Source organism: Pseudoliparis swirei, chromosome 17, assembly GCF_029220125.1.
Source record: "Pseudoliparis swirei isolate HS2019 ecotype Mariana Trench chromosome 17, NWPU_hadal_v1, whole genome shotgun sequence".
NCBI classification, from domain to species: domain Eukaryota; kingdom Metazoa; phylum Chordata; class Actinopteri; order Perciformes; family Liparidae; genus Pseudoliparis; species Pseudoliparis swirei.
The window spans coordinates 4,886,052-4,911,631 of NC_079404.1; the positions used below are offsets into that span (position 1 = coordinate 4,886,052).

A 25,580-nucleotide genomic window follows, 5' to 3' on the forward strand; every position below is an offset into this window, starting at 1 on the left:
GATGATGATGATGATATTCCATTATTCGTCCCACAGTGGGGAAATTTCAAAAATCACAGCAGCGGTACACATCAGAGCATCAATGAAAATAAATATCAAACACAAAACTAAATACTAATACTAAATATACAGGGGGAAAACAAAGTACATTGGGACACGATCTGTGTTTGCTGTAAAAACTTAAACCTCTACCTCGCAATGTCCCCATCATTTCACCATCCTCGTCCAAGTGGGAGTATCCAAATTCAAGGTTTCCTTCCACGCCATCAAACGGGCGTTCTGTCTTCCTGAAGGTTATTGACGTTGGCCTGCAGTTCAGCAACTTTCCCCCCAACGTTTCGTCATTTGATCGGGGAACTGCTTTACGGGTCCCCGCGCGTCTCCTTTCCTGTGTATCTTAATAGGACTTTAACAGGTGCTGCCAGGCGTTGATATATTCCTGAGCATAACTCTGCTTCTGGTGAACAGTTCTGTGCAGCATGCAGTCCACTAACTGTCCATAGGCCGGTCCAGGAATGGGTGGTTCCACTGCATTCCCAACGGAACTAATGGAGGTGCTGAATTTAGCATTTAGGTTAAAGAGCAGTAGAGTGGCACTCCGTATAGTTCTGGGTCTTCTGTACCACAATTTTGAGTTCAGTCTTAGAAACTATTAATTGACACGCGAGTGAGACAAGTAGTTCTGCCATAAATGTTTACTAGAAAATGTAGAGTTACATGTTCACACGGTCAAAAAAGCGATGTCGCTTCCAACATCTCTGAGCTCAAAACCCGACTGACAGTCCAACACGCAGTGACGTCATCTGATTGGAAGCTTACATTCTGACAAGTTATGCAGCTTTTAAATACAATACTAAATTATATATGTTAACCTAAACATTCTTTCAAATCATAATGAAAAAGATTTATCTTCAGTTACCTTTTAAAAATCTTTTTAAACTAAATAATTATAACAAATGAAACTAGAATGGGCACTCGGTAGAGCGCATACCTTCGCATATCACAAGATTGGGCATTGAATTATGAACATTTTGGCATTAGTTGCATGCCAATTGGATAGAAATTGACCGCGCTATGGTAAAAAGAAGATGTTGACCTTTTCATGACCTTGACCTTTGACCGATTGATCCCAAAATCTAATCAAATGGTCCCCGGATAATAAACAATCATCCCACCAAATTTCATGCGATTCGGTTTAATACTTTTTGAGTTATGCGAATAACACGCATACAAATAAATAAATAAATACACGGCGATCAAAACATAACCTTCCGCATTTTCAATGCGAAGGCAATCATGTATTTGGCTCTTACAAGCAGCTTCACAGAGCTTCGGCCATAGCTGTGGACTCCTAATCGTGTTTCATAATGTATCGTCTGTTGACCAAGAGTGTTGTCTTGCAGCACTGACTTCCAGAAGAATAACCCTGTCCACAAACTGACTGAAGAGGAACTCCTGGCCTTCACGTCCGTAAGTCATTGTCTGTTGTCTTTGTGACAGTTTTCCAAAAGCAAGGCATCCATAGCTGTCGTCAGGTCGGGGGTAGGTTTGAATTAATCAACACTGCACCGCCAAGTCTTGATTCTCCACTGCTGGATAAAGGGAAGTCTGGGAGGCAAAACATTCCAGAAGCAGGAATGGGTCATAACATGTTTATTATTCATTAATTCATCCAATTTCATAATGCATATGTTGGCTGAATCCGAGATCTGGTCAAAGGTCATTTATCCTGTCCTTTAAGAACCATCCGAAAGGAACTGCAGCAGAGGTTCGAGGAGGAGGAGGAGGAGGAGGAGGAGGAGGAGGCGGCGGCTCTCCTCTCACTCCGTTTGGTTGAAGTCAACTGTGTAAAGTTCCTATTCAGCCATAGACGTTGTCTTTCTTCAGGTAAAGTCAAAGAGAGAAAGTCATTTAAATTAATTATTTTATGATTTTATTTTTTCATTATTTTTTATGACGTCGTAGGCCTTTAAATTAATTATTTTATTTGTAATTATTTTTTATGACGTCGCGTAGGCCTTTGCAGAAGAAAGGTGACCTTCGAGAATGAACCGAGGAGTTTGTACTTATAAAAAAAAAATACCAGAGGACATACAAACAAAATGAGCTGTAAAGAATTTAAAGTACGCCGGCTGCAGCTCGCACTCTGCCCGGAGACCGGCGGTGTTGCCGGCTAAAATCCATAAATAAAGCAACATCCACAATGACGAGGATATAATTATCTGTAAACTCATTTCTGATATTCATGGCCGACTTTATTGCCTTTAGACACGCCCTGAATAGAAAAGTAGTAAATGCATTATGAAGAAACAAAGGTTTAATATTCTCCGAACTATTTAATTTGTTTGCAAAATATTAACTCAAATTCAGATTATTATTTTTTTAACCGTAACTTAATAACATAGAGTAGTGCGTGACCAAGCGCCGCGCCGACCGTTATTGCCTCATTTTCTGGCGCGGGCGCCTCGTGTCGGCTTTACTACGACGACGACGTTAAAAACCTCTTCGGCCATATTCCCTGTAAAAGCCGTTTTCATGGAGCACTGACAACAATTTAATATCAGACTGTCGCGCTACGAGCTAGCTTAAACATGGTTATAAGGGCTAATTTATTATTTGTTGGCCTACTCTCATGAATGCAAGACTCGCAATCAACGTTTGAGAACATATTTGTGGGCGAGGAGGCCTGTGATTGGTGCGTTCGACATGTCGGCTGTCCCAGAAGGTTCAGTCTGGACTCCACTAAAGTCGGTTCGCCAAACCCCAAACTTAATTATTCCACACCTTTTGAAAAGTCAATGTGGTGGAGGTGCTGCGGGTGGCAGCAGAGGTTTAGTCTAAAGTCCTATTACTTATCTGCCTGATGGATCATGGAGGTCTGGATCGTGGAATATGCCTACTACCAACTATGCCGTGGCCCTGTTGAGACTCCGCCCACTCCTCCTCTCTACCTCCATCTGCCCGATGGATCACGGAGGTCTGGATCGTGTTTTACTTCAGGGAAGGAGAATAAAAGGGAATCCGGGTCTGATGTACGGCATCATCCTTTTATGCAAGAGCTCCACCGTTTCTCTCTTTTACATCTCAAGAGGAATGAGGAATGATAGCCAGCCTCCTTGTTTATTGTTACCTTCGCATTGAAAATGCGGAAGGTTATGTTTTGATCGCCGTGTATTTATCTATTTATTTTTATGCATGTTACTCGCATAACTCAAAAAGTATTAAACCGAATCGCATGAAACTTGGTGGGATGATTGGTTATTATCCGGGGACCATTTGATTAGATTTTGGGATCAATCGGGTCAAGGGTCAAGGTCATGAAAAAGTCAACATCTTCTTTTTACCATAGCACGGTCAATTTGTATCCAATTGGCAACTAATGCCAACATGTTCATAATTCAATGCCCAATCTTGTGACATGCGAAGGTATGCGCTCTACCGAGTGCCCGTTCTAGTTGTAGATGTTTAGATTCTCAGCTCTTGTGCAATAGTGGGAACTAGCAAGATAAAGAGTCGTTTATTTAGGTTTTTAAGCCTTTCGCTAATAAAGAGTATGCCGTAAACCGCTACTCGTTAAATGAAAATGCATTGGTGTGTTTCCATACAGCATTTGTCTCTGGCAGAAGGAAAGCCCCACAGAGCCTTAACCCTGTACTGCGCCTGCTCTGGATGGAATTTGCGTCCGACAACATTATCTTGACGGCGTGTCATCGCTCTAACCACCGTCGAATGATAGACAAGCGCCACCTGTCAAAACGGGCAATTTATTAAGTGTACGGTTGCAGGATCACGCCGTTCTTGGCTTGGATTACTTTGTGGAAACACGAGAACGAGAGTTGCACTGCTGTTTTTTAAATTTTTAAATTTATTTTTAATGAAACTTTTTCCACGTATCACAGGGACCCCCGGGGTGCCAATGAGACCTCAGTGTTGGGTTTGACCCAATATCTCATAAGTGAGATTAAATGTCTGGAGGGGTTTAAATTCCTTCTGTTTCAACCAGAAGTCCCAACACAACTTAATTTGGGTGTGTTGTGAATGACCGTAAATGAATGGTAGGGAAGCGCTAGAGAAGTGATGGAGCGGCAGAACGGGCGTGTGAAGCAGATGAAGGAGGCGAAGCTTCCACCTGGAGGGTGCTGGTGGCACCTCAGGAACATAACATGAGTGTCTATGCTATGCCAGAACAAATGAAGGAGAAGATCGGTTTGTGGCGTTTTCTTGCAGGTTAAGGTTTAAGGACAAAAAAACAACCTAATTTGCATTTTTTTTTATTTTATCAAAAGTATTGATTATGAATATTATTTTTTTAATTGAGGACTTTGTGTATTTATTTATTTCTTTAGAGGGAAATCTTACAATACAGATATTTGAAGCTTCATTCTAAAACCTTCAAATGTAGAAATAAATAAATAATTAAATTCCATTTGATGCAGCACTGCTGACATGAACCACCCGACGTTGTGAAATCATCAGGACTGGACCCCGTGTAGTTCCAGATTGTGAGTTGTTTTGAATTGTTCGTGTCCTAAAGCTCGTCCCTGTCTCTCTGCAGTGTATTCTGTCTCAGCCGAAGTTCTGGGCCATCGAAGTCACAGCCCTTTGCCTCAGGACCAAACTGGAAAAAGGGCATTCCCGATGTGTTGAGAGAGCCATGATGCAAACACAGGTAAGGAGATGTGATTACCTTCGCATTGAAAATGCGGAAGTTTATGTTTTGATCGCCGTGTATTCATTTATTTATTTATTTATTCACAAAAAGTTTTAAACCGAATCGCATGAAATTTGGTGGGATGATTGGTTATTATCCGGGGACCATTTGATTAGATTTTGGGATTGATCGGGTCAAAGGTCAAGGTCATGGAAAGGTCAAAATATTCTTGAATCGCATGAAATTTGGTGGGATGATTGGTTATTATCCGGGGACCATTTGATTAGATTTTGGGATCAATCGGGTCAAAGGTCAAGGTCATGGAAAGGTCAAAATCTTCTTTTTACCATAGCACGGTCAATTTGTATCCAATTGGCATGCAACTGATGCCAAAATGTTCATAATTCAATGCCCAAGCTTATGATATGCGAAGGTATGCGCTCTACCGAGTGCCCATTCTAGTTTGTATTTAGGGTCCTCGTCGACTTCGTCGTAGAGGAACCTATTGTTTTTCTAGTGATTATTATTAGGGTCCTCGTCGACTTCGTCGTAGAGGAACCTATTGTTTTTCTAGTGATTATTATTAGGGTCCTCGTCGACTTCGTCGTAGAGGAACCTATTGTTTTTCTAGTGATTATTATTATTATTATTATTATTAATCTCTCCCCGGAAACGTCGACTGTCCGTACCCCGTACGCCCCAGCAGACTTAAATTCCACATGCAGAAGCAGACTGGTGAAAATTTTCATATTATTGAGTTTTCATATTAGTACATAAAGAAATGGCTCTATAGCGCCCCCTACAAACTTTCTTTTTCAGTAGCAATAGTTTTCTTCCCCCGATGACCGATTGACTTGAGATTTGGTCCAGAGGTCAGAATTGACCAGCTCTACAAAAAAGCCTCTCAGACCCCTAAGCTCCGCCTACTTAGATTTTCCGCCATTTTGAATTTCTTTAAAAAACTGTTTTTTTCCAACTTCTCCTAGACGCTTCGTCCGAATCATACACAACTTGTTGTGGTTCCTTATTGATTCAATGCCATCATAGATCTTCGAAAGATAGTTAATATGTCATTGCGTTCAGAAGATATGGACCAATGAACATCCAAGGGGTGTGGCCTTATTTGTAAAGACACCTAACTTCCAAATCACTTGGACTATCCTCACCAAATTGGTAGCCTATGTCCACAAGGACACCTTTAACCTACCTTAATTTTTTCATAACGTTTGAACATTAGGGGGCGCTATAATCAATCCCTCAAAATATGCCTTTTTCATGATTTTAGGGGTTAACTACTCCTAGAGCTTAAACCCGATACATTCCAAACTTGGCCTATATGGTCTTGAGACCTTTGTCTTGAAATGGCCTTAAAGGACTCCAATAATATTAAACTTTGTGCGTTTGCCGGACCGGCAAAGAAACGCCATTCGCCATGAAAATTGACGTTGTTGTAACTCAGCCATACATAATGGAATCTGCTCCATATTTCTCATACATCATGACATAATGACCCTGAAGACATCCATATGCTAATTTTTCCATATGCTAATTTTTTTTTCTGGAAAGAAACGCCATTCGCCATGAAAATTGACGTTGTTGTAACTCAGCCATACATAATGGAATCTGCTCCATATTTCTCATACATCATGACATAATGACCCTGAAGACATCCATATGCTAATTTTTCCATATGCTAATTTTTTTTCTGGAAAAACGCCATTCGCCATGAAAATTGACGCTGTTGTAACTCAGCCATACATAATGGAATCTGCTCCATATTTCTCATACATCATGACATAATGACCCTGAAGACATCCATATGCTAATTTTTCCATATGCTAATTTTTTTTCTGGAAAGAAACGCCATTCGCCATGAAAATTGACGTTGTTGTAACTCAGCCATACATAATGGAATCTGCTCCATATTTCTCATACATCATGACATAATGACCCTGAAGACATCCATATGCTAATTTTTTCTGGACTTGGCGCCAACTAGTGGCATTAGGAAGTTACATGTTTTTTACTTTTATACACTGCTCCTCGCAGATTATTCAGATCGCTCTCAAAATATACCAGAATAGACCTAAGACCTCGATGATGCTTCCCTGTGGAGCTCGTAGCGCCACGTTGAATCACATTCACATTTAATTTACATGACAAGGTCTAGACTTCACATGGATACACGTGATGCATGTATATGTTCAAATTGTCACAGCGCCCCCTGCTGGCAACCCTGGACTCGCTCAAATCTGCTCCAAACTTCTCATGCTTCGTAGAATTCACGGCCTGAGGATATCAACAAGCCTTTTTTCCACTCAGAGTCAAAGCGCCACCGACTGGCAAAGTAAAATCAGTGTCGCGTGACAAACGGTCAAACGCCCGAACGCCGTGCGTGCGCTCTCGGCCGAGGGGGCCGGCGTCCGGCCAGCACCCCCGACGTGCGAAGCAGGAAGAGGACCCGTTCATCGCTGCTTGCAGCTTTAATTAGGGTCCTCGTCGACTTCGTCGTAGAGGAACCTATTGTTATTGTAACGCTTATTATTATTCTTCCGTGTCGTGTTCAAACGTCGTCTGCCCGCACACCGTACGCCCCAGCAGAGTGAAATTCCACATGCACAAGCAGACCGGTGAAAATTTTCATATTATTGAGTTTTCGTAGTTGTGTAAACAAAAATGTCTCAATAGCGCCCCCTACAAACTCTTTTTTTCAAAAGCAATAGTTTTCTTCCCCCGATAACCGATTGACTTGAGATTTGGTCCACAGGTCAGAATTGACCTGTTCTACAAAAAAGCCTCTCAGACCCCTAAGCTCCGCCTACTTAGATTTTCCGCCATTTTGAATTTTGTTAAAAACACTTTTTGTTTAACTCCTCTGAAACGCTTTGTCCAAATCATACACAACTTGCTGTGGTTCATTATCGGTTCGATGCCATCAGAAATCTTTGAAAGATTGTTGATATGTCATTGTTTTCAGAAGATATGGACCAATGAACATCCAAGGGGTGTGGCCTAATATATAAAGACACCTAACTTCGAAATTAATTGGCCAATCCTCACCAAATTATTAGACTATGTTCACATGACATCCCTTAAATTACGCAAATTTTTTCATAATATTTGAACATTAGGGGCATAGGGGCAATTAATACCTCAATATATGCCTTTTTTTCATTATTTTCTCACGTTTTGGGGGTTGTTAAACAGTTAACTCCTCCTAGAGTTTAAACCCGATTCATTCCAAACTAGGCCAGTATAGTCTTGAGACCTTTGTCTTCAAAAATCTTTGAAAGATTTTAAAAATATTAAAGTTTGTGCGTTCTCCGGACCGGCAAAGAAACGCCATTCGCCATTAACATGTAAGATGATGTAACTCGGCCATACATTATCCAATCTGCTCCATATTTCTCATACATCATGACATAATGACCCTGGAGACATCCATATGCTAATTTTTCCATATGCTAATTTTTTTCCGGGAAAGAAACGCCATTCGCCATGAAAATTGCCGTTGTTGTAACTCAGCCATACATAATGGAATCTGCTCCATATTTCTCATACATCATGACATACTGTCCCTGAAGACATCCATATGCTAATTTTTGATTCTGGTCGTAGCGCCAACTAGTGCCACTAGGAAGGTACATGTTTTTTACTTTTATACACTGCTCCTCGCAGATTATTCAGATCCCTCTCAAAATATACCAGAATAGACCTAAGACCTCGATGATGCTTCCCTGTGGAGCTCGTAGCGACACGTTGAATCACATTCACATGTAATTTACATGACAAGGTCTAGACTTCATATGGATACACATGATGCATGTATATGTTCAAATTGTCACAGCGCCCCCTGCTGGCAACCCTGGACTCGCTCAAATCTGCTCCAAACTTCTCATGCTTCGTAGAATTCACGGCCTGAGGATATCAACGAGCCTTTTTTCACTCGGAGTCAAAGCGCCACCGACTAGCAAAGTAAAATCAGTGTCGCGTGACGAGGTCAAACGCCCGAACGCCGTCGTGGCGCCCGGCCAGCACCCCGACGGAAGCAGGAAGAGGACCCGTTCATCGCTGCTTGCAGCTTTAATTATTATTATTATTAATCTCTCCCGGAAGCGTCGACTGTCCGTTGTCGCCGCCCAGCAGACTTAAATTCCACATGCAGAAGCAGACTGGTGAAAATTTTCATATTATTGAGTTTTCATATTAGTACATAAAGAAATGGCTCTATAGCGCCCCCTACAAACTTTCTTTTCAGTAGCAATAGTTTTCTTCCCCCGATGACCGATTGACTTGAGATTTGGTCCAGAGGTCAGAATTGACCAGCTCTACAAAAAAGCCTCTCAGACCCCTAAGCTCCGCCTACTTAGATTTTCCGCCATTTTGAATTTCTTTAAAACTGTTTTTTTCCAACTTCTCCTAGACGCTTCGTCCGAATCATACACAACTTGTTGTGGTTCCTTATTGATTCAATGCCATCATAGATCTTGGAAAGATAGTTAATATGTCATTGCTCAGAAGATATGGACCAATGAACATCCAAGGTGTGGCCTTATTTGTAAAGACACCTAACTTCCAAATCACTTGGACTATCCTCACCAAATTGGTAGCCTATGTCCACAAGGACACCTTTAACCTACCTTAATTTTTCATAACGTTTGAACATTAGGGGGCTATAATCAATCCTCAAAATATGCCTTTTCATGATTTTAGGGGTTAACTACTCCTAGAGCTTAAACCCGATACATTCCAAACTTGGCCTATATGGTCTTGAGACCTTTGTCTTGAAATGGCCTTAAAAGATTTCAATAATAATAAACTTTGTGCGTTGCCGGACCAAAGAAACGCATTCGCCATGAAAATTGACGTTGTTGTAACTCAGCCATACATAATGGAATCTGCTCCATATTTCTCATACATCATGACATAATGACCCTGAAGACATCTATATGCTAATTTTTCCATATGCTAATTTTTTTCTGAAAGAAAGCCATTCGCCATGAAAATTGACGTTGTTGTAACTCAGCCATACATAATGGAATCTGCTCCATATTTCTCATACATCATGACATAATGACCCTGAAGACATCCATATGCTAATTTTTCCATATGCTAATTTTTTTCTGGAAAGAAACGCCATTCGCCATGAAAATTGACGTTGTTGTAACTCAGCCATACATAATGGAATCTGCTCCATATTTCTCATACATCATGACATAATGACCCTGAATACATCCATATGCTAATTTTTTCTGGACTTAGCGCCAACTAGTGGCACTAGGAAGTTACATGTTTTTTACTTTTATACACTGCTCCTCGCTGATTATTCAGATCGCTCTCAAAATATACCAGAATAGACCTAAGACCTCGATGATGCTTCCTGTGGAGCTCGTGGCGACACGTTGAATCACATTCACATGTAATTTACATGACAAGGTCTAGACTTCACATGGATACACATGATGCATGTATATGTTCACATTGTCACAGTCCCTGCTGCTAACCCTGGACTCGCTCAAATCTGCTCCAAACTTCTCATGCTTCGTAGAATTCAAGGCCTGAGGATATCAACAAGCCTTTTTCACTCAAGGAGCGCCACCACTAAAGTAAAATCAGTGTCGGCGTGACGAGCGCCCAACGCCGAGCGGCGTGCGCCTCGGAGGGGCGTCCGCCAGCACCCCGGCGTGCAGGAAGAGGACCGTTCGCTGCTTGCAGCTTTAATTAGGTCGTCGACTTCGTCAGAGGAACCTATTGTTATTGTAACGCTTATTATTATTCTTCCGTGTCGTGTTTAAACGTCGTCTGCCCGCATACGTCCCCAGCAGAGTGAAATTCCACATGCACAAGCAGACCGTGAAAATTTTCATATTATTGAGTTTTCGTAGTTGTGTAAAAAAAATGTCTCAATAGCGCCCCCTACAAACTCTTTTTTTCAAAAGCAATAGTTTTCTTCCCCCGATAACCGATTGACTTGAGATTTGGTCCACAGGTCAGAATTGACCTGTTCTACAAAAAAGCCTCTCAGACCCCTAAGCTCCGCCTACTTAGATTTTCCGCCATTTTGAATTTTGTTAAAAACACTTTTTGTTTAACTCCTCTGAAACGCTTTGTCCAAATCATACACAACTTGCTGTGGTTCATTATCGGTTCGATGCCATCAGAAATCTTTGAAAGATTGTTGATATGTCATTGTTTTCAGAAGATATGGACCAATGAACATCCAAGGGGTGTGGCCTAATATATAAAGACACCTAACTTCGAAATTAATTGGCCAATCCTCACCAAATTATTAGACTATGTTCACATGACATCCCTTAAATTACGCAAATTTTTTCATAATATTTGAACATTAGGGGGCGCTACAATTAATCCCTCAATATATGCCTTTTTTTCATTATTTTCTCACGTTTTGGGGGTTGTTAAACAGTTAACTCCTCCTAGAGTTTAAACCCGATTCATTCCAAACTAGGCCAGTATAGTCTTGAGACCTTTGTCTTCAAAAATCTTTGAAAGATTTTAAAAATATTAAAGTTTGTGCGTTCTCCGGACCGGCAAAGAAACGCCATTCGCCATTAACATGTAAGATGATGTAACTCGGCCATACATTATCCAATCTGCTCCATATTTCTCATACATCATGACATAATGACCCTGGAGACATCCATATGCTAATTTTTCCATATGCTAATTTTTTTCCGGGAAAGAAACGCCATTCGCCATGAAAATTGCCGTTGTTGTAACTCAGCCATACATAATGGAATCTGCTCCATATTTCTCATACATCATGACATACTGTCCCTGAAGACATCCATATGCTAATTTTTGATTCTGGTCGTAGCGCCAACTAGTGCCACTAGGAAGGTACATGTTTTTTACTTTTATACACTGCTCCTCGCAGATTATTCAGATCCCTCTCAAAATATACCAGAATAGACCTAAGACCTCGATGATGCTTCCCTGTGGAGCTCGTAGCGACACGTTGAATCACATTCACATGTAATTTACATGACAAGGTCTAGACTTCATATGGATACACATGATGCATGTATATGTTCAAATTGTCACAGCGCCCCCTGCTGGCAACCCTGGACTCGCTCAAATCTGCTCCAAACTTCTCATGCTTCGTAGAATTCACGGCCTGAGGATATCAACGAGCCTTTTTTCACTCGGAGTCAAAGCGCCACCGACTAGCAAAGTAAAATCAGTGTCGCGTGACGAACGGTCAAACGCCCGAACGCCGTGCGTGCGCTCTCGGCCGAGGGGGCCGGCGTCCGGCCAGCACCCCCGACGTGCGAAGCAGGAAGAGGACCCGTTCATCGCTGCTTGCAGCTTTAATTATTATTATTATTAATCTCTCCACTAAAACGTCGACTGTCCGCACCCCGTACGCCCCAGCAGACTTAAATTCCACATGCAGAAGCAGACTGGTGAAAATTTTCATATTATTGAGTTTTCATATTAGTACATAAAGAAATGGCTCTATAGCGCCCCCTACAAACTTTCTTTTTCAGTAGCAATAGTTTTCTTCCCCCGATGACCGATTGACTTGAGATTTGGTCCAGAGGTCAGAATTGACCAGCTCTACAAAAAAGCCTCTCAGACCCCTAAGCTCCGCCTACTTAGATTTTCCGCCATTTTGAATTTCTTTAAAACTGTTTTTTTCCAACTTCTCCTAGACGCTTCGTCCGAATCATACACAACTTGTTGTGGTTCCTTATTGATTCAATGCCATCATAGATCTTCGAAAGATAGTTAATATGTCATTGCGTTCAGAAGATATGGACCAATGAACATCCAAGGGGTGTGGCCTTATTTGTAAAGACACCTAACTTCCAAATCACTTGGACTATCCTCACCAAATTGGTAGCCTATGTCCACAAGGACACCTTTAACCTACCTTAATTTTTCATAACGTTTGAACATTAGGGGGCGCTATAATCAATCCCTCAAAATATGCCTTTTTCATGATTTTAGGGGTTAACTACTCCTAGAGCTTAAACCCGATACATTCCAAACTTGGCCTATATGGTCTTGAGACCTTTGTCTTGAAATGGCCTTAAAAGATTTCAATAATATTAAACTTTGTGCGTTTGCGGAACCGGCAAGAAAGCATCGTCGCCATGAAAATTGACGTTGTTGTAACTCAGCCATACATAATGGAATCTGCTCCATATTTCTCATACATCATGACATAATGACCTGAAGACATCCATATGCTAATTTTTCCATATGCTAATTTTTTCTGGAAAGAAACGCCATTCGCCATGAAAATTGGCGTTGTTGTAACTCAGCCATACATAATTCCATATTTCTCATACATCATGACATAATGACCCTGAAGACATCCATATGCTAATTTTTCCATATGCTAATTTTTTCTGGAAAGAAACGCCATTGTTGTTGTAACTCAGCCATACATAATGGAATCTGCTCCATATTTCTCATACATCATGACATAATGACCCTGAAGACATCCATATGCTAATTTTTTTCTGGACTTAGCGCCAACTAGTGGCACTAGGAAGTTACATGTTTTTACTTTTTATACTGCTCCTCGAGATTATTCAGATCGCTCTCAAAATATACCAGAATAGACCTAAGACCTCATGATGCTTCCTGTGGAGCTCAGAGCTACGCTAAGACCTCGATGATGCTCCCTGTGGAGCTCGTGGCGACGTTGAATCACATTCACATGTAATTTACATGACAAGGTCTAGACTTCACATGGATACACATGATGCATGTATATGTTCAAATTGTCACAGGCCCCCTGCTGTGGCCCCCCTCGACTCAAATCTGCTCCAAACTTCTCATGCTTCGTAAATTCAAGGCCTGAGGATATCAACAAGCCTTTTTTCACAGTCAAAAGCCACCCACCGACAGCAAGTAAAATCAGTGTCAAAGTAACAACGACAACAAAACCCCGACGCCGTCTCTCGTCTCGGCGAGGGGGCGGTCAGCACCCCGACATGCTGAAGCAGGAAGAGGTTCATCAGCGCGCAGCTTTAATTATATTTGTCTTTCTGTGCTGGAAAGATTATTATTTACATGTTAGGATTCACACTTTGCCTTTTCTAATGAAGAACTCTTATTATTTTTTATAAATGCACTTCAACTTAACCTCTGGACACATATATATATATATTTTTCGATATCGGTTTTGATTTCTCCTTTATCAAAATGTCCAGTTAATGTGCTACATTTCAACAACAACAAAAAACGGTGTATTACCTGTCCGCATGAAACGGTTTCATCCAGGCTTGGTGTGTGAGGATTGAAAACAACGACTTCACATCATGAGCTGTTTGTTTCTGTCTGTCTAACAACGTGTCGTTGTATCCGGTCTACCCTCCCAGGCCATCGTCAACCACTTTGAAGACCAGAACTGTCCGGCGGCCGAGCGGCTCAAGGGCTTCTACTTCTGCCAACCCCCCACCCGATGGCATGTGCAGGTAGCAAACGCTTTTTATTTTCAAAAACACATTCCGCATTTGAATGTTCTTCATTGTTATAAACCAAGAGAAAATCAACTTTTCCGTGACGAGGTGCATTGACTGAAACGTGCGTCTGTACCTAATTTTTTGGCAAAACGGCAACAATTGTGCGTGTATTTAAAATATCACGGTCGCGTTGGAGGATGTCATCAGGGCACATCATTTGGGAACCATGCATGTCGATCTATCTTGTAGAAGTCGGGACATCCCCTGGCTGAATCACAAGATGCATCCTCTCGGGATCTCGAATATCTGAATCCAATATTTGAAGCTCTTGACCCCACCCAGGCCGAATGCAATAGAACGAGCTGTTGAGTAGAATAGGCAGTAATAGAACGATTTAGACTCGTTCAAAAGAGTGAAGGGGTGTTGGAAGAGGGAGAGATCAGTGGGGGAGGAGACATCACCCAGATGGCGTGTAATAATTGATTACTGCAATAACACTGGAACTGAAGTCTCTATTGCCGCCCGAGGACTAGAAAGCAGGTCGAGGCGGGTGATTGCAGCCGGTGCTGTGATGCATCTTGGCCCCCGCGTGTGACAAAGCACCGGAGGCCTATTTATGGTTGGGGAGGGGTTGTGTATTTTACGTCTACCGTTTGTTATTTTTATGAAAATGTGTTTTGTTATAATGCCTTTTTTGGAATGAAGGCATTTATATATATATATATATATGTATATGTATATATATATTTGTATATACAGGACTGTCTCAGAAAATTAGAATATTGTGATAAAGTTCTTTATTTTCTGTAATGCAATTAAAAAAACAAAAATGTCATGCATTCTGGATTCATTACAAATCAACTGAAATATTGCAAGCCTTTTATTCTTTTAATATTGCTGATTATGGCTTACAGCTTAAGAAAACTCTAAAATCCTATCTCATAAAATTGTAATATTTCCTCAGACCAAGTAAAAAAAAGATTTATAACAGCTGAGTGTTTGTCAAGGCTCAGGAAACCCTTGCAGGTGTTTCGAGTTAATTAGACAATTCAAGTGATTTGTTTAATACCCTACTAGTATACTTTTTCATGATATTCTAATATTTAGAGATAGGATATTTGAGTTTTCTTAAGCTGTAAGCCATAATCAGCAATAAATCAGAATAAAAGGCTTGCAATATTTCAGTTGATTTGTAATGAATCCAGAATGCATGACATTTTTGTTTTTTTAATTGCATTACAGAAAATAAAGAACTTCATCACAATATTCTAATTTTCTGAGACAGTCCTGTATATATATATATGTGTATATATATATAAGTGTATATATATATATATATATGTGTATATATGTATATGTATATACTGTTGGTTTAGCACATTTCAGGCCCATAACTACACATCACATGGTGACGTCTATGTTGCATCACTGCTGACCAGGCAGCCAGTGGTTAACATTCAATTTACAGTGATATGAAGAAAAGGAAACATCCAAACATTAAATTCCATCGTGATTACTTTTAGGATCTCGTGATGAAGACCAGGTGCAGGCTGTACCAGCTAAACTAATATTGGATGGATTGCCATGAAACTATGGAGAGACATTGATTGCTCTTAAATAATGCATCTTCCTCGGTTTGATGATCCCCTGAGTCTTTAATCCAGCATTAACGTCTGAAGGATTGAATGAAGGATGAGTTGTAATATATTTGGTGAACGAAATCATGAGCAGATATCTGCAAACCCACCATGTGTCCATCAGTCCAAGCTGTACGCTTAACACGCATGCTAAGCTGGTGAACTAGGTAAACAATATATATGCTAAAAATCCGTATGTTAGCATTTTTATTGTGCGCATGTTGGCAACTCTGCATGCTCTGATCGTTGTTCCCTCCCACTCCAGAAACAGCTGGCCAGCCTGCTGACGGACCTCGGCTGCACCAGTTCAGCTCTGCTCATTTATGAAAAGCTCGAGCTCTGGGAAGATGTAGTTATCTGCTATGAGAGGCTGGGCCAACATGGCAAGGTACACACACACACACGCACACAGACACGCACACGCACACCTCTTCATCTTCTTTACTTCTTCACTTGTTGACTTCTTGACACTGCAAAAAAAAAAAAGTGGGAGCCAAACTATGATTGCACGGCTCTTATGTCCCAAGTGTGCACGGAAAGGGGAAAATAAAATATGATTTGAATACACGTCTCATTCTGCGTTCTCCAGTGTGAGACCAGAGACGCATGTAGGAATGTTTGAAAACACCACCCGTGCCTTTACGGGTTAAAGTCCCTGCTTACTGACCTCATCAGCCCCGAGTCCAATTTGAGTGCTGCGGAGTATGAAAGATGATTTTTACCTTCGTATTGAAAATGCGGAAGGTAATGTTTTGATCGCCGTGTATTTGTATGCGCGCGTGTTATTCGCATAAGTCAAAAAGTATTAAACCGAATCGCATGAAATTTGGTGGGATGATTGTTTATTATCCGGGGACCATTTGATTAGATTTTGGGATCGATCGGGTCAAAGGTCAAGGTCAAGGTCATGAAAAGGTCAAACTTCTTTTTACCATAGCGCGGTCAATTTATATCCAATTGCCATGCAACGAATGCCAAAATGTTCATAATTCAATGCCCAAGCTTGTGATATGCGAAGGTATGCACTCTACCGAGTGCCCATTCTAGTTAAGACTGTTTTCCAAATTTAACGTTGGTATGCATGAAAGAGCAGGCCCCTAAAAGTGTTCCCACTAAAACGGTACAAAGACGACATTATCCACAGATCTGAGCAGGACTCGCACTCCCCCTCGTTGAGACTTGAAGCGCACACAGAGACGATAACGATGGCTCCAAACCAGAAACATAATCTAGGAATAAAACCGTCTGTGACAAGCAACGGCAAAACCCGCATGCCACTGATTTAATGCTGATAACAGGAACAATAGATTGCCCTTTTAGATGTTGAGCTGCAGTGTTCTGTCCGCTTGACTCGGCCGGATCTGGTTTTCAGATGCACACTCTGCAGAAGCCTCATTTTAGGTAGAAAATCGGCCAACGAATGAATAAAAGCAGCAACGCCATGTATAGAGAGGCTCGCAGACACGGCGAAGAGTTTAAGTTCACACCAAAGAATGTGATCCGACTCCTGGGACTGTCGCGTAGAGCCGAGTTTAGAGCGGTGCTGCTGGAAAGGAAAAGGTCTCGTGAATGAGGCCAGACGGGTTCCAGCTGACAGGAAGGCTACGAGAACTTGGATCGCCACGGATTATTACCGTTATGCGGCGGATCTCGAACCATTTCATTTTGATGGCCGTCCACATCAATACATACCGATACAGACAGGACTCACGGTCTTCATGTTTGTACGTATGACTGGATCCCAGATCACAGCCGTGTCGGGGAGGAGACGTTGTTCTGCCAGCGCAGAGGCGATCAGTATTATAGTATAATATGATTTATGTTTTCCGTTCGTTTTTTGTTAAAAAATTATAAGAAAACACTTTAATCTGGAGACTACGGCCTAATAGTCTTATTATTGCCTAATCGTCTCATTAATGCCATTTTTATGACAATTGATCATATACTGTAGACTTAAATAATTATATTTATTATTTTTGAACAAAGGTTGAATGTTATTTCACAAGTTTCAAAAAGTGCCCCCAATTTCTTTTTAAATGCCCCTGGATTTCAGTCAGTGGGGGCAAAGAACTGCCCCCTAAAGAATCTAAATGTCCTCCCCTGTTTGTATCTGTTCATGCAGAGCAGCGTGAACGCCGGAGCATTCTTCACGTCCACAACCAATGATGTGCATTATTGGCCGCAACTAATCAACATCGGAAGTTACACACAGTGAACTTTGAATTCAGAGAGATTAAGACCCGAGCGGCAGTTTGAATCTGAAACGCACAGCGATGGCCCTAATGGGTGTGTTTTTTATTATTATTGTAACTTGTATTTCAGCAGCTTTGCCAACAGGAACACGACAGCGTGTGGTTAATTATCTTCAGTGTTCACACTGTAATACAAGCTCGGCGTTGTGTCTTTGAGAGCAGAATGTTGTGTCTGGTAAGCAGCCCTCTCAGGCTCTCATTCAGCGGAGGAATGCAGCGGTCGGACCGCCGCACTTTACGATCTAAACCGAGATACAGGGGGAACGGTCCGCTCCGCCAGAGCGTGTCGTGGCACGGCGAGGTGCAGCGAGTCTAAATGTCCACGGATTATGCGACAGTCTCCCGTAACCTAATCCTTGCCGTGATTTGTTTTACTGATGCGTGTTTTACACCTTTTTTCTGTTTTTTATCTTCTTTTATTACTCCTCACCTCTTTCACTTGATTCTGTATATTAGGTTACGACTAGATCATCAACACTACCTCACACAGTCATTCATTTCAGTTTATTTTGTCGAGCGCATTAGCACAAATTACAAATTTGCCTCAGAGGGCTTTACGATCTGTACACATACGACATCCTTGACCTTTGACCTCACATCGGATCAGGGAAAAACTCCCAAGAAATAGAAAAAACACTTTCACCGGGGAAAAAGGGAAGAAACCTTCAGGAGAGCAACAGAGGAGGATCCCTCTCCAGGATGGAGAGAACAATAGATGTCATGTGACCAGAAGGAATCATTACAGCGTTACAACACATTCAATGAGTATGACAGAGTGTATGAATAGTTGGTAGTCGGCATGGACCACGATCCAGACCTCCGTGATCCATCAGATGGAGGGAGAGAGGAGGAGTGGGCGGGGCATCAGACAACAATAGATGTCATGTGACCAGAAGGAATCATTACAGCGTTACAACACATTCAATCCACTTTCCCATCGTCCCTTACTTCTGCCGTTCTGCTTGTGCTTCCCCTCACAATGAATGTGTCCTTCCTCGTTTTCCTCTCCGCCTCAGTCCGAGGAGATCGTTCGCAGGGAGTTGGAGAAGAAGGAGAAGCCCAGCCTGTACTGCCTGCTGGGCGACATCCTGAAGGAGCATCAGTACTACGACCGGGCGTGGGAGCTGTCGGGCCGACGCAGCGCCAGGGCCATGCGCTCCAAAGCCCTGCTGCACCTGCGCAGCAAGGAGTTCCAGCAGTGTGTGGACTGCTTCGAGCAGTCGCTCAAAATCAACACCTTGCAGGTACGAGCGACGCACCGGGGAGACACTCGGCGCAGTGGCCGCTTGTCCAATAAATCCCAAAGCAAAGTGCCACTGACGCTCCGTGAGTTTGTGGTTTATCCATTCAGGATTCCGTTCTGATCATTTATTTAACAAAACGAGCAAACAAACGAGAACAAAGGAACTCCGACCGCTGCCTCTCCTGCGCTGGTAAAACAAACAAACATGGGCCTACCCAGGTGCATGCTGGTCCTGTACCTGCCTACTCCTACGTATGACCACAGGTGCCCACAGTGTTAGCCAATTAGTGAACAAATGAACAACCAAAAGACTAAATATATATAAACAACATTGAATTAAACTAAACTTTCACAAGAAAAAGCTATTCTAATATATATATAAAAACATCAAACAAGCTGAATGATTAAACAATACTACTTGTCAATAAAATAACAGAATAATAATATCAAATCGATAGCACTTAGAATTATACAAAGATTCCGGTCCTGCTTTATTATGAATATGAATTCTGATGTGATGAGCTCTATGAGGTCACTGACACTGAGCCGCACGCATCATCTGGGTGTCTAAAACTCTGACGAGGCAGGATCCAGGAGAAAGGGCTCAAGAGAAGGATCGCTTCTTCTCTTCCAGCATGAATATCGTGTAACTTGAGGTTCAGGGACCTCCGAGACGCTTTTTATCCACCTTCTGAGACGGTTTGCGCTGCGTCGCTATCTGATTCGCTCAGGACGCGTGAAGTGAGGCGCTTGTGAGCATCTTGTCAAAGCGGCCTCCAGTACGGCCTCACAGAGCTGTCGTCGTATCAGGATGACAATAAGCCATTACTGAATCTCACCCTGTGTGTGTGTGTGTGTGTGTGTGTGTTTGTGTGTGTTTGCGTGTGTGTGCAGCTCGGAGTGTGGTTTTCTCTCGGCTGTGCCTACCTTGCCCTGGAGGGCTACGAGGGGGCTGCCAGGGCTTTCCAGAGGTGTGTGGGACTCGAGCCAGATGTAAGTAGCTACACACACGCACAATGTCAGCCCCGACATCGTGATGCGGAAAAGTGCAAGTTTGTGCATGGAGAAAATAGCAGCCCCATCAAGCTCTCACTCTTCATGTAACACTCTTCATCCTAGAACACACACACACACACACACACACACACAGCAGAATGTGCTACGCCGATGCTCTTTCTTCACAACACCCTCTGACAGCCTCTGTGCATCAATGAGTGGATACTTAAGATGTATTTTCCTGTCAGGATTATTTAAATAATGTTCAACCGGGTCCAGTTTGAGATGATTTCCTCATGCAAAGGTCTGGAGCGTCACACTCTTGTCTAACTTGGGCTGTGACTTACTCCCATGTATATCGTATTAACGTCCCTATGTAGTCAACAACTGACTGTCAAATAAATAACGCTCAATTGAATAACATCTCAATATTTATTGTCGGTTCAAATGTAGTAATACAGAAATGTTCATTTCAATTCCAATAAGGGCTGGATGAAAAAATAGTGACGTCGCCCAAAAAACCCATGACATTATTTTGTCATAGTCCAAAAAGATAAATGTGTGTGTGCAGTGACTTCCTGTGCAGTTATTAAACCATTAATACCATATTTCAGCTCTATTCTCCTCCGTTAACGTCCGTCGGCTTTCTGGTCATTATGGCCGATGATTATTTAAAGTGTCTGCGTCTCATGGTGGGGCTTTCTTTAATTTCAATATTAATCCAATAACTGTCTTTATATTATTGGCTCCGACTCTCCTGACTGTTTCCTTGCCTCTGTTGTTCCTTCCCTCCACTCGTCAGAATGCAGAAGCGTGGAACAACCTCTCCACGGCCCACATTCGCCTCAAAAAGAAGTGAGTGTGAGTGTGAGTGTGAGTGTGAGTGTGAGTGTGAGTGTGAGTGTGTGTGTGTGTGTGTGTGTGTGAGAGAGTGTGTGTGTGTGTCCCCTTGAGCCTCGTTCTCCGTCTAAAACTGAAGAAACACCTAAAATAACATTCCCCGATTGAACCGGGGGAAATATCCCCAACTTTAAAGCTTATATGGGTATTTCTAGTCTAGACTTGTATACAGACACAAAGGACCTAAACACAATGTCCGTGGCCCGGTCGGCATTTACTAACAACAAGCTGCTCTCATCGATCACTTCCATCAACACAAAGTCAAAGGCTTGTGACAGTTATCCATTCAAACTCTAAACCGATGGAAAGCATCACGAGGGAAAGAAACATTCGACCAAACGAGCAATCCATCATCACATCGACAACCTCTCCAACAGAAATAACTAATCAAGAGGAAAGAAAATAAGAACAGATTTATAAGGTACTAACCTCTCGTGTTAATGAGGCGCTGCAGGACTAACCGTGTTGTTTTAAACCGGGCGCTAAGCGCCTCGCAGCAGCGTGACGTGACACCGCGAGGAAACGCAGCCGCGCCGACGGCAGTGTTGACATTTCTTTCTCAGCGTCACCGTGAATTCTTTTGAGCGCAGTAATAAAATAACCGGTTGTCCGTCAGAATGTCTTTACGTCCCGCTCAATCGGCAGAGTGATCCAACCAGGGTAGGAAAATGAACATGTATAAATCTCTGGCTTTCTAAAAGTTTTGACCGGTAGTTTATGAATCGCACAGCGAAATGTAAACCGATCAACCCGAGATGAAGGTCCTCACTCATCCGTGGGACAAAAGCCAAGTGAGGGTCGTCCTTCGAGTCCTTTAGTCCGATAAGGATGTTCTGATACTGGGCACTTCGCAAATGATGGCAAACAGGCTTCCGGACGCGCGTGAATTAAGTTCTCAACATTTAATGGCAGGAAGTGTAAAACAAACATTCAAGGCCTCACGATCGTGGTCTTCAAAGGTCCCGGCTCCTCATGCCCAGCCTGCAGGCGTCGGAGTTCCTGTGGACGAGAAAGCTATCTCTAATCCACAGAGTCTTCGACTCAAAATCAGCCAATCCTCACTCTCAAAGGTGAGTCCAGCCTTTAACACCTAGTGATTGGTTCAAAGTCCCGCTAGAACAATGGAGGGGTCGAATGTCACTGAACCCCGGGTCAAAACGTCACTAAACAAGTATTTTCACAATAAAAGTCCTGTCTATTATTGTAAGTCACTTCACGGATTTTAATCAGCTTCGTCAATCTGAAATACTAACATACAGTCACTCTCATGCAACATACATTCATTCTTGCCATTTACATTTGCATAGAGTAAACATTACCCCTATGCTTCATAATACATTAATAACAATATCAATATTCTCCCTAATATTTCCTATTATAATATCTTTCTATATGTATTAATTTAAAGCATAAGACCTCTGCACATGCTATCAAAATAAACTATTACAACCTAAAAGTCCTCTGGAGAGACGCGGTCCTGTTCACACAGAACCCGGTGAGTCCTCCGGGTCTCTGGGCCTTTTGTCCTCGGGCTGCTCTGCAGAGCAGGAACAGCTCCCGTTCACACGGCCGAGCACGACTCGTCTTCATCAATCGTTCCCCCGCCAGATGAACACGGCCGCGGTGTGAACGTGAACACCGCTCCGCAGGGTCCGTATGGCCATGGGACACCTGGAAAAGTCGTGGAATTTTTAAATGGTTATTTCCAGGCCTGGAAAAGTCCTTGAAAAATCCTAAAAGTTTTGGGGGAAAGTCGTGGACATTTGTTATAGTCATATGTTCATTTATGCCGAGTTAGAAATAATAATATTTTCTTTTTTTAAAGAAAGATGGTCAAAATATAAGCTCTATATAAATGTGTATTCTTTTAAACAAATTATTGTCTCTCATTCATTTGTGTCATTTTAGGTGATACTGTATGCTTTGGAATTCTCATAGTTAGTTTAAATACTAAATCTTCTTCTTCTTCTTCTTCTCCTTCTCCTCCTCCTTCATTGGCAGAAACAAAGCCTTCTGTACGCTGAGGGAAGCCCTGAAGTGCAACTACGAACAATGGCAGATCTGGGAGAACTTTCTGGTCGTGAGCACCGACATCGGGGAGTTTGCTGAAGCCATCAAGGCCTACCACCGCCTGATGGACCTCAGGGAGAAGTACAAGGACATCCAGGTAAAGGAGTACATTGTATTATATGATATGATATTACACGTCACTCTGACACCATGAGGCGGAGAGAATTCATGCATCACGCAGCTGTCGGGGTGGGGGGGGTCGCTGTTCCTCACTGCGTTAGCTGGAAGACGTGTTAAGATTTACTCAAGTCAAATGAAATTAACTGGGGGAATGTTTTAATGTGCCCACAAGACTCCATGAAATGAGTTTTTAAATAGTAATAAGACAGAATAATTTTTTTTTTTTTGCATGGGCATTAAATTCAGGGTTATTCAATTAAAATTCGACCAGCCCCAGTTGGAGAGAATTTCCTCACACAAAGGTTTGGGACATCACATTAATGTCTAATTTATATATATATATATATATATATTTAAGAAGCCAACCGTTGTATCAATGTGTGTTTGTAGTCATCAACTATCAAATCAAATAAAGGGTTTGATTTAATAACATTTCAACAATTTATAATTGGTTTTTCAGATTGAATTGGAAAAATGTATTTACCAAAATTAGCGTTGTCCTGTAAATTCAGTTTATTCAAGATGAAGTGATGCCATGTTGAACATATTGTTCTCATCTTTTAATAATAGAAATGTTTGTTAACTACTTCATGTGTAGTTATTAAACCACTCGTCTCACCTCTATTCTTCTCCGTTAACATCCGGGTTGGAAAGTGAATGAATGAGTGGATTCAAAGGAGGTGAGGGTCCCACGACTCAGCCTTATGCCTCACGGGGGATACACAACAACACACACTCATTCACACACAGGCACTATACACAACAACAAAAGAGTTAGCAGTTCCTCTTTTCTATTGTTCCATCTAAAAGTAAACTTTTAAAATGAGCTTCATAGACACTTGTAGTCTGTCGTTTGTCTTATTTCTCTTTATCTCAACACAGATAATGACTTCCCCCACATAATGTCCCCATGTTAACTGGATCCACCAGGATCCAGTTAACATGGGGACATTATGTAGTCGTCCGTTCACCCGAATGAGATCGACTCATCGGGGATCCATCGAACCATCGTTCTATTTCTGGTTTTAACTTCTCCGCCTTCACATCAGATAGACTCACGTCAGAGAAACTAGAACCACTCGAGGTCTTGGAGGCGCCAGCTTCTGGCATGAATCGAGCCATGAGTCTGCAGAATAACATTAGTTTTCTGATTGTTTAACAGCATACAAGCTCGCTCGCTCTCTCTCTGTCTCTCTCTGTCTCTTTCTCTCTCTCTCTGTCTCTCTCTCTCTCTGTCTCTCTCTGTCTATTTCTCTCTCTCTCTCTGTCTCTTTCTCTCTCGCTCTCTGTCTCTCTCTGTCTCTCTCTCTCTCTGTCTCTGTCTCTTTCTCTCTCTCTCTCGCTCTGTCTGTCTCTCTCTCTTTCTCTGTCTGTGTCTGTCTGTCTCTCTTGCTCTCTCTCTCTCGCTCTCTCTCTCTGTCTGTCTCTCTCTCTTTCTTTCTCTGTCTGTCTCTGTCTGTCTCTCTCTCTCTCGCTCTCTCTCTCTCTTTCTCTCTCTCGCTCTCTCGCTCTCTCTCTCTCTGTCTGTCTCTCTCTCTTTCTTTCTCTGTCTGTCTCTGTCTGTCTGTCTCTCTTGCTCTCTCTCTCTCTCGCTCTCTCTCTGTCTGTCTCTGTCTGTCTCTGTCTCTCTCGCAGGAAGCAGGATTATGACCCCCCCCCCCATGTTGGGTCATAATGCTCTTTGCTGACGCCCAGAAGAGTTTTGAATACGTGAAGAAGAGAAAGTCCCCACATACGGCCGGATCTCATACACCTTCACACACTTCTAGTGGGCCATGAGCGATGCTTCAGGGGGATTGCTTTTCATTGTTGCATATTGGACCTTTTTTTATAAAAGCTCAACAAATATTGTGATAAACGTTTAGTGTCATATTAAAGAGTTCCATACACACTTTGACCTCCAGCGTTTGCGGCGTAACCAGAAATATTACAGCTGAATTCACGAAGAGCAGCGCGAGTTCTTCGACTATCATTTCTAGATGACTGCGGCGTAATTATGATAAACATTGGAGACCACAGCGGTGATTACGCCGTCTCGTGCCAAAGGCATCAAGAGAGCAAGTGTTTGTGAAAATTCAAACCACATTTCCCATAAGCCATCCCGCTGCTCCTTCATCGGTTCCTCTTGGCAGCGGCGTGCACTGCGCCTTTAATTAACGGCGCTTAAAGGATTGCGAGCGGAATTCAAACCCGACCCGCGTGCCGCCGTCGCCAGGCGTGAAACTTCAGGACTTGCGATTCATCTCGGAACACAAATGTGATGCTGATGTC

The 25,580-nt window shown here is 42.3% G+C and overlaps 1 protein-coding gene across 1 annotated transcript in view; it reads left to right on the plus strand.

The window, feature by feature from the left end:
- Nucleotides 1-25,580, plus strand: part of ttc27 (tetratricopeptide repeat domain 27) — a 39,461-nt gene that overhangs the window by 11,242 nt on the left and 2,639 nt on the right. Inside the window, exons 9-16 of the mRNA XM_056435672.1 lie at nucleotides 1,404-1,470; nucleotides 4,556-4,669; nucleotides 14,008-14,103; nucleotides 15,994-16,116; nucleotides 18,997-19,224; nucleotides 20,118-20,216; nucleotides 21,022-21,074; nucleotides 23,121-23,286. Coding sequence (XP_056291647.1) covers nucleotides 1,404-1,470; nucleotides 4,556-4,669; nucleotides 14,008-14,103; nucleotides 15,994-16,116; nucleotides 18,997-19,224; nucleotides 20,118-20,216; nucleotides 21,022-21,074; nucleotides 23,121-23,286 — 946 coding nt within the window. The remainder of the gene's footprint in view (nucleotides 1-1,403; nucleotides 1,471-4,555; nucleotides 4,670-14,007; nucleotides 14,104-15,993; nucleotides 16,117-18,996; nucleotides 19,225-20,117; nucleotides 20,217-21,021; nucleotides 21,075-23,120; nucleotides 23,287-25,580) is intronic.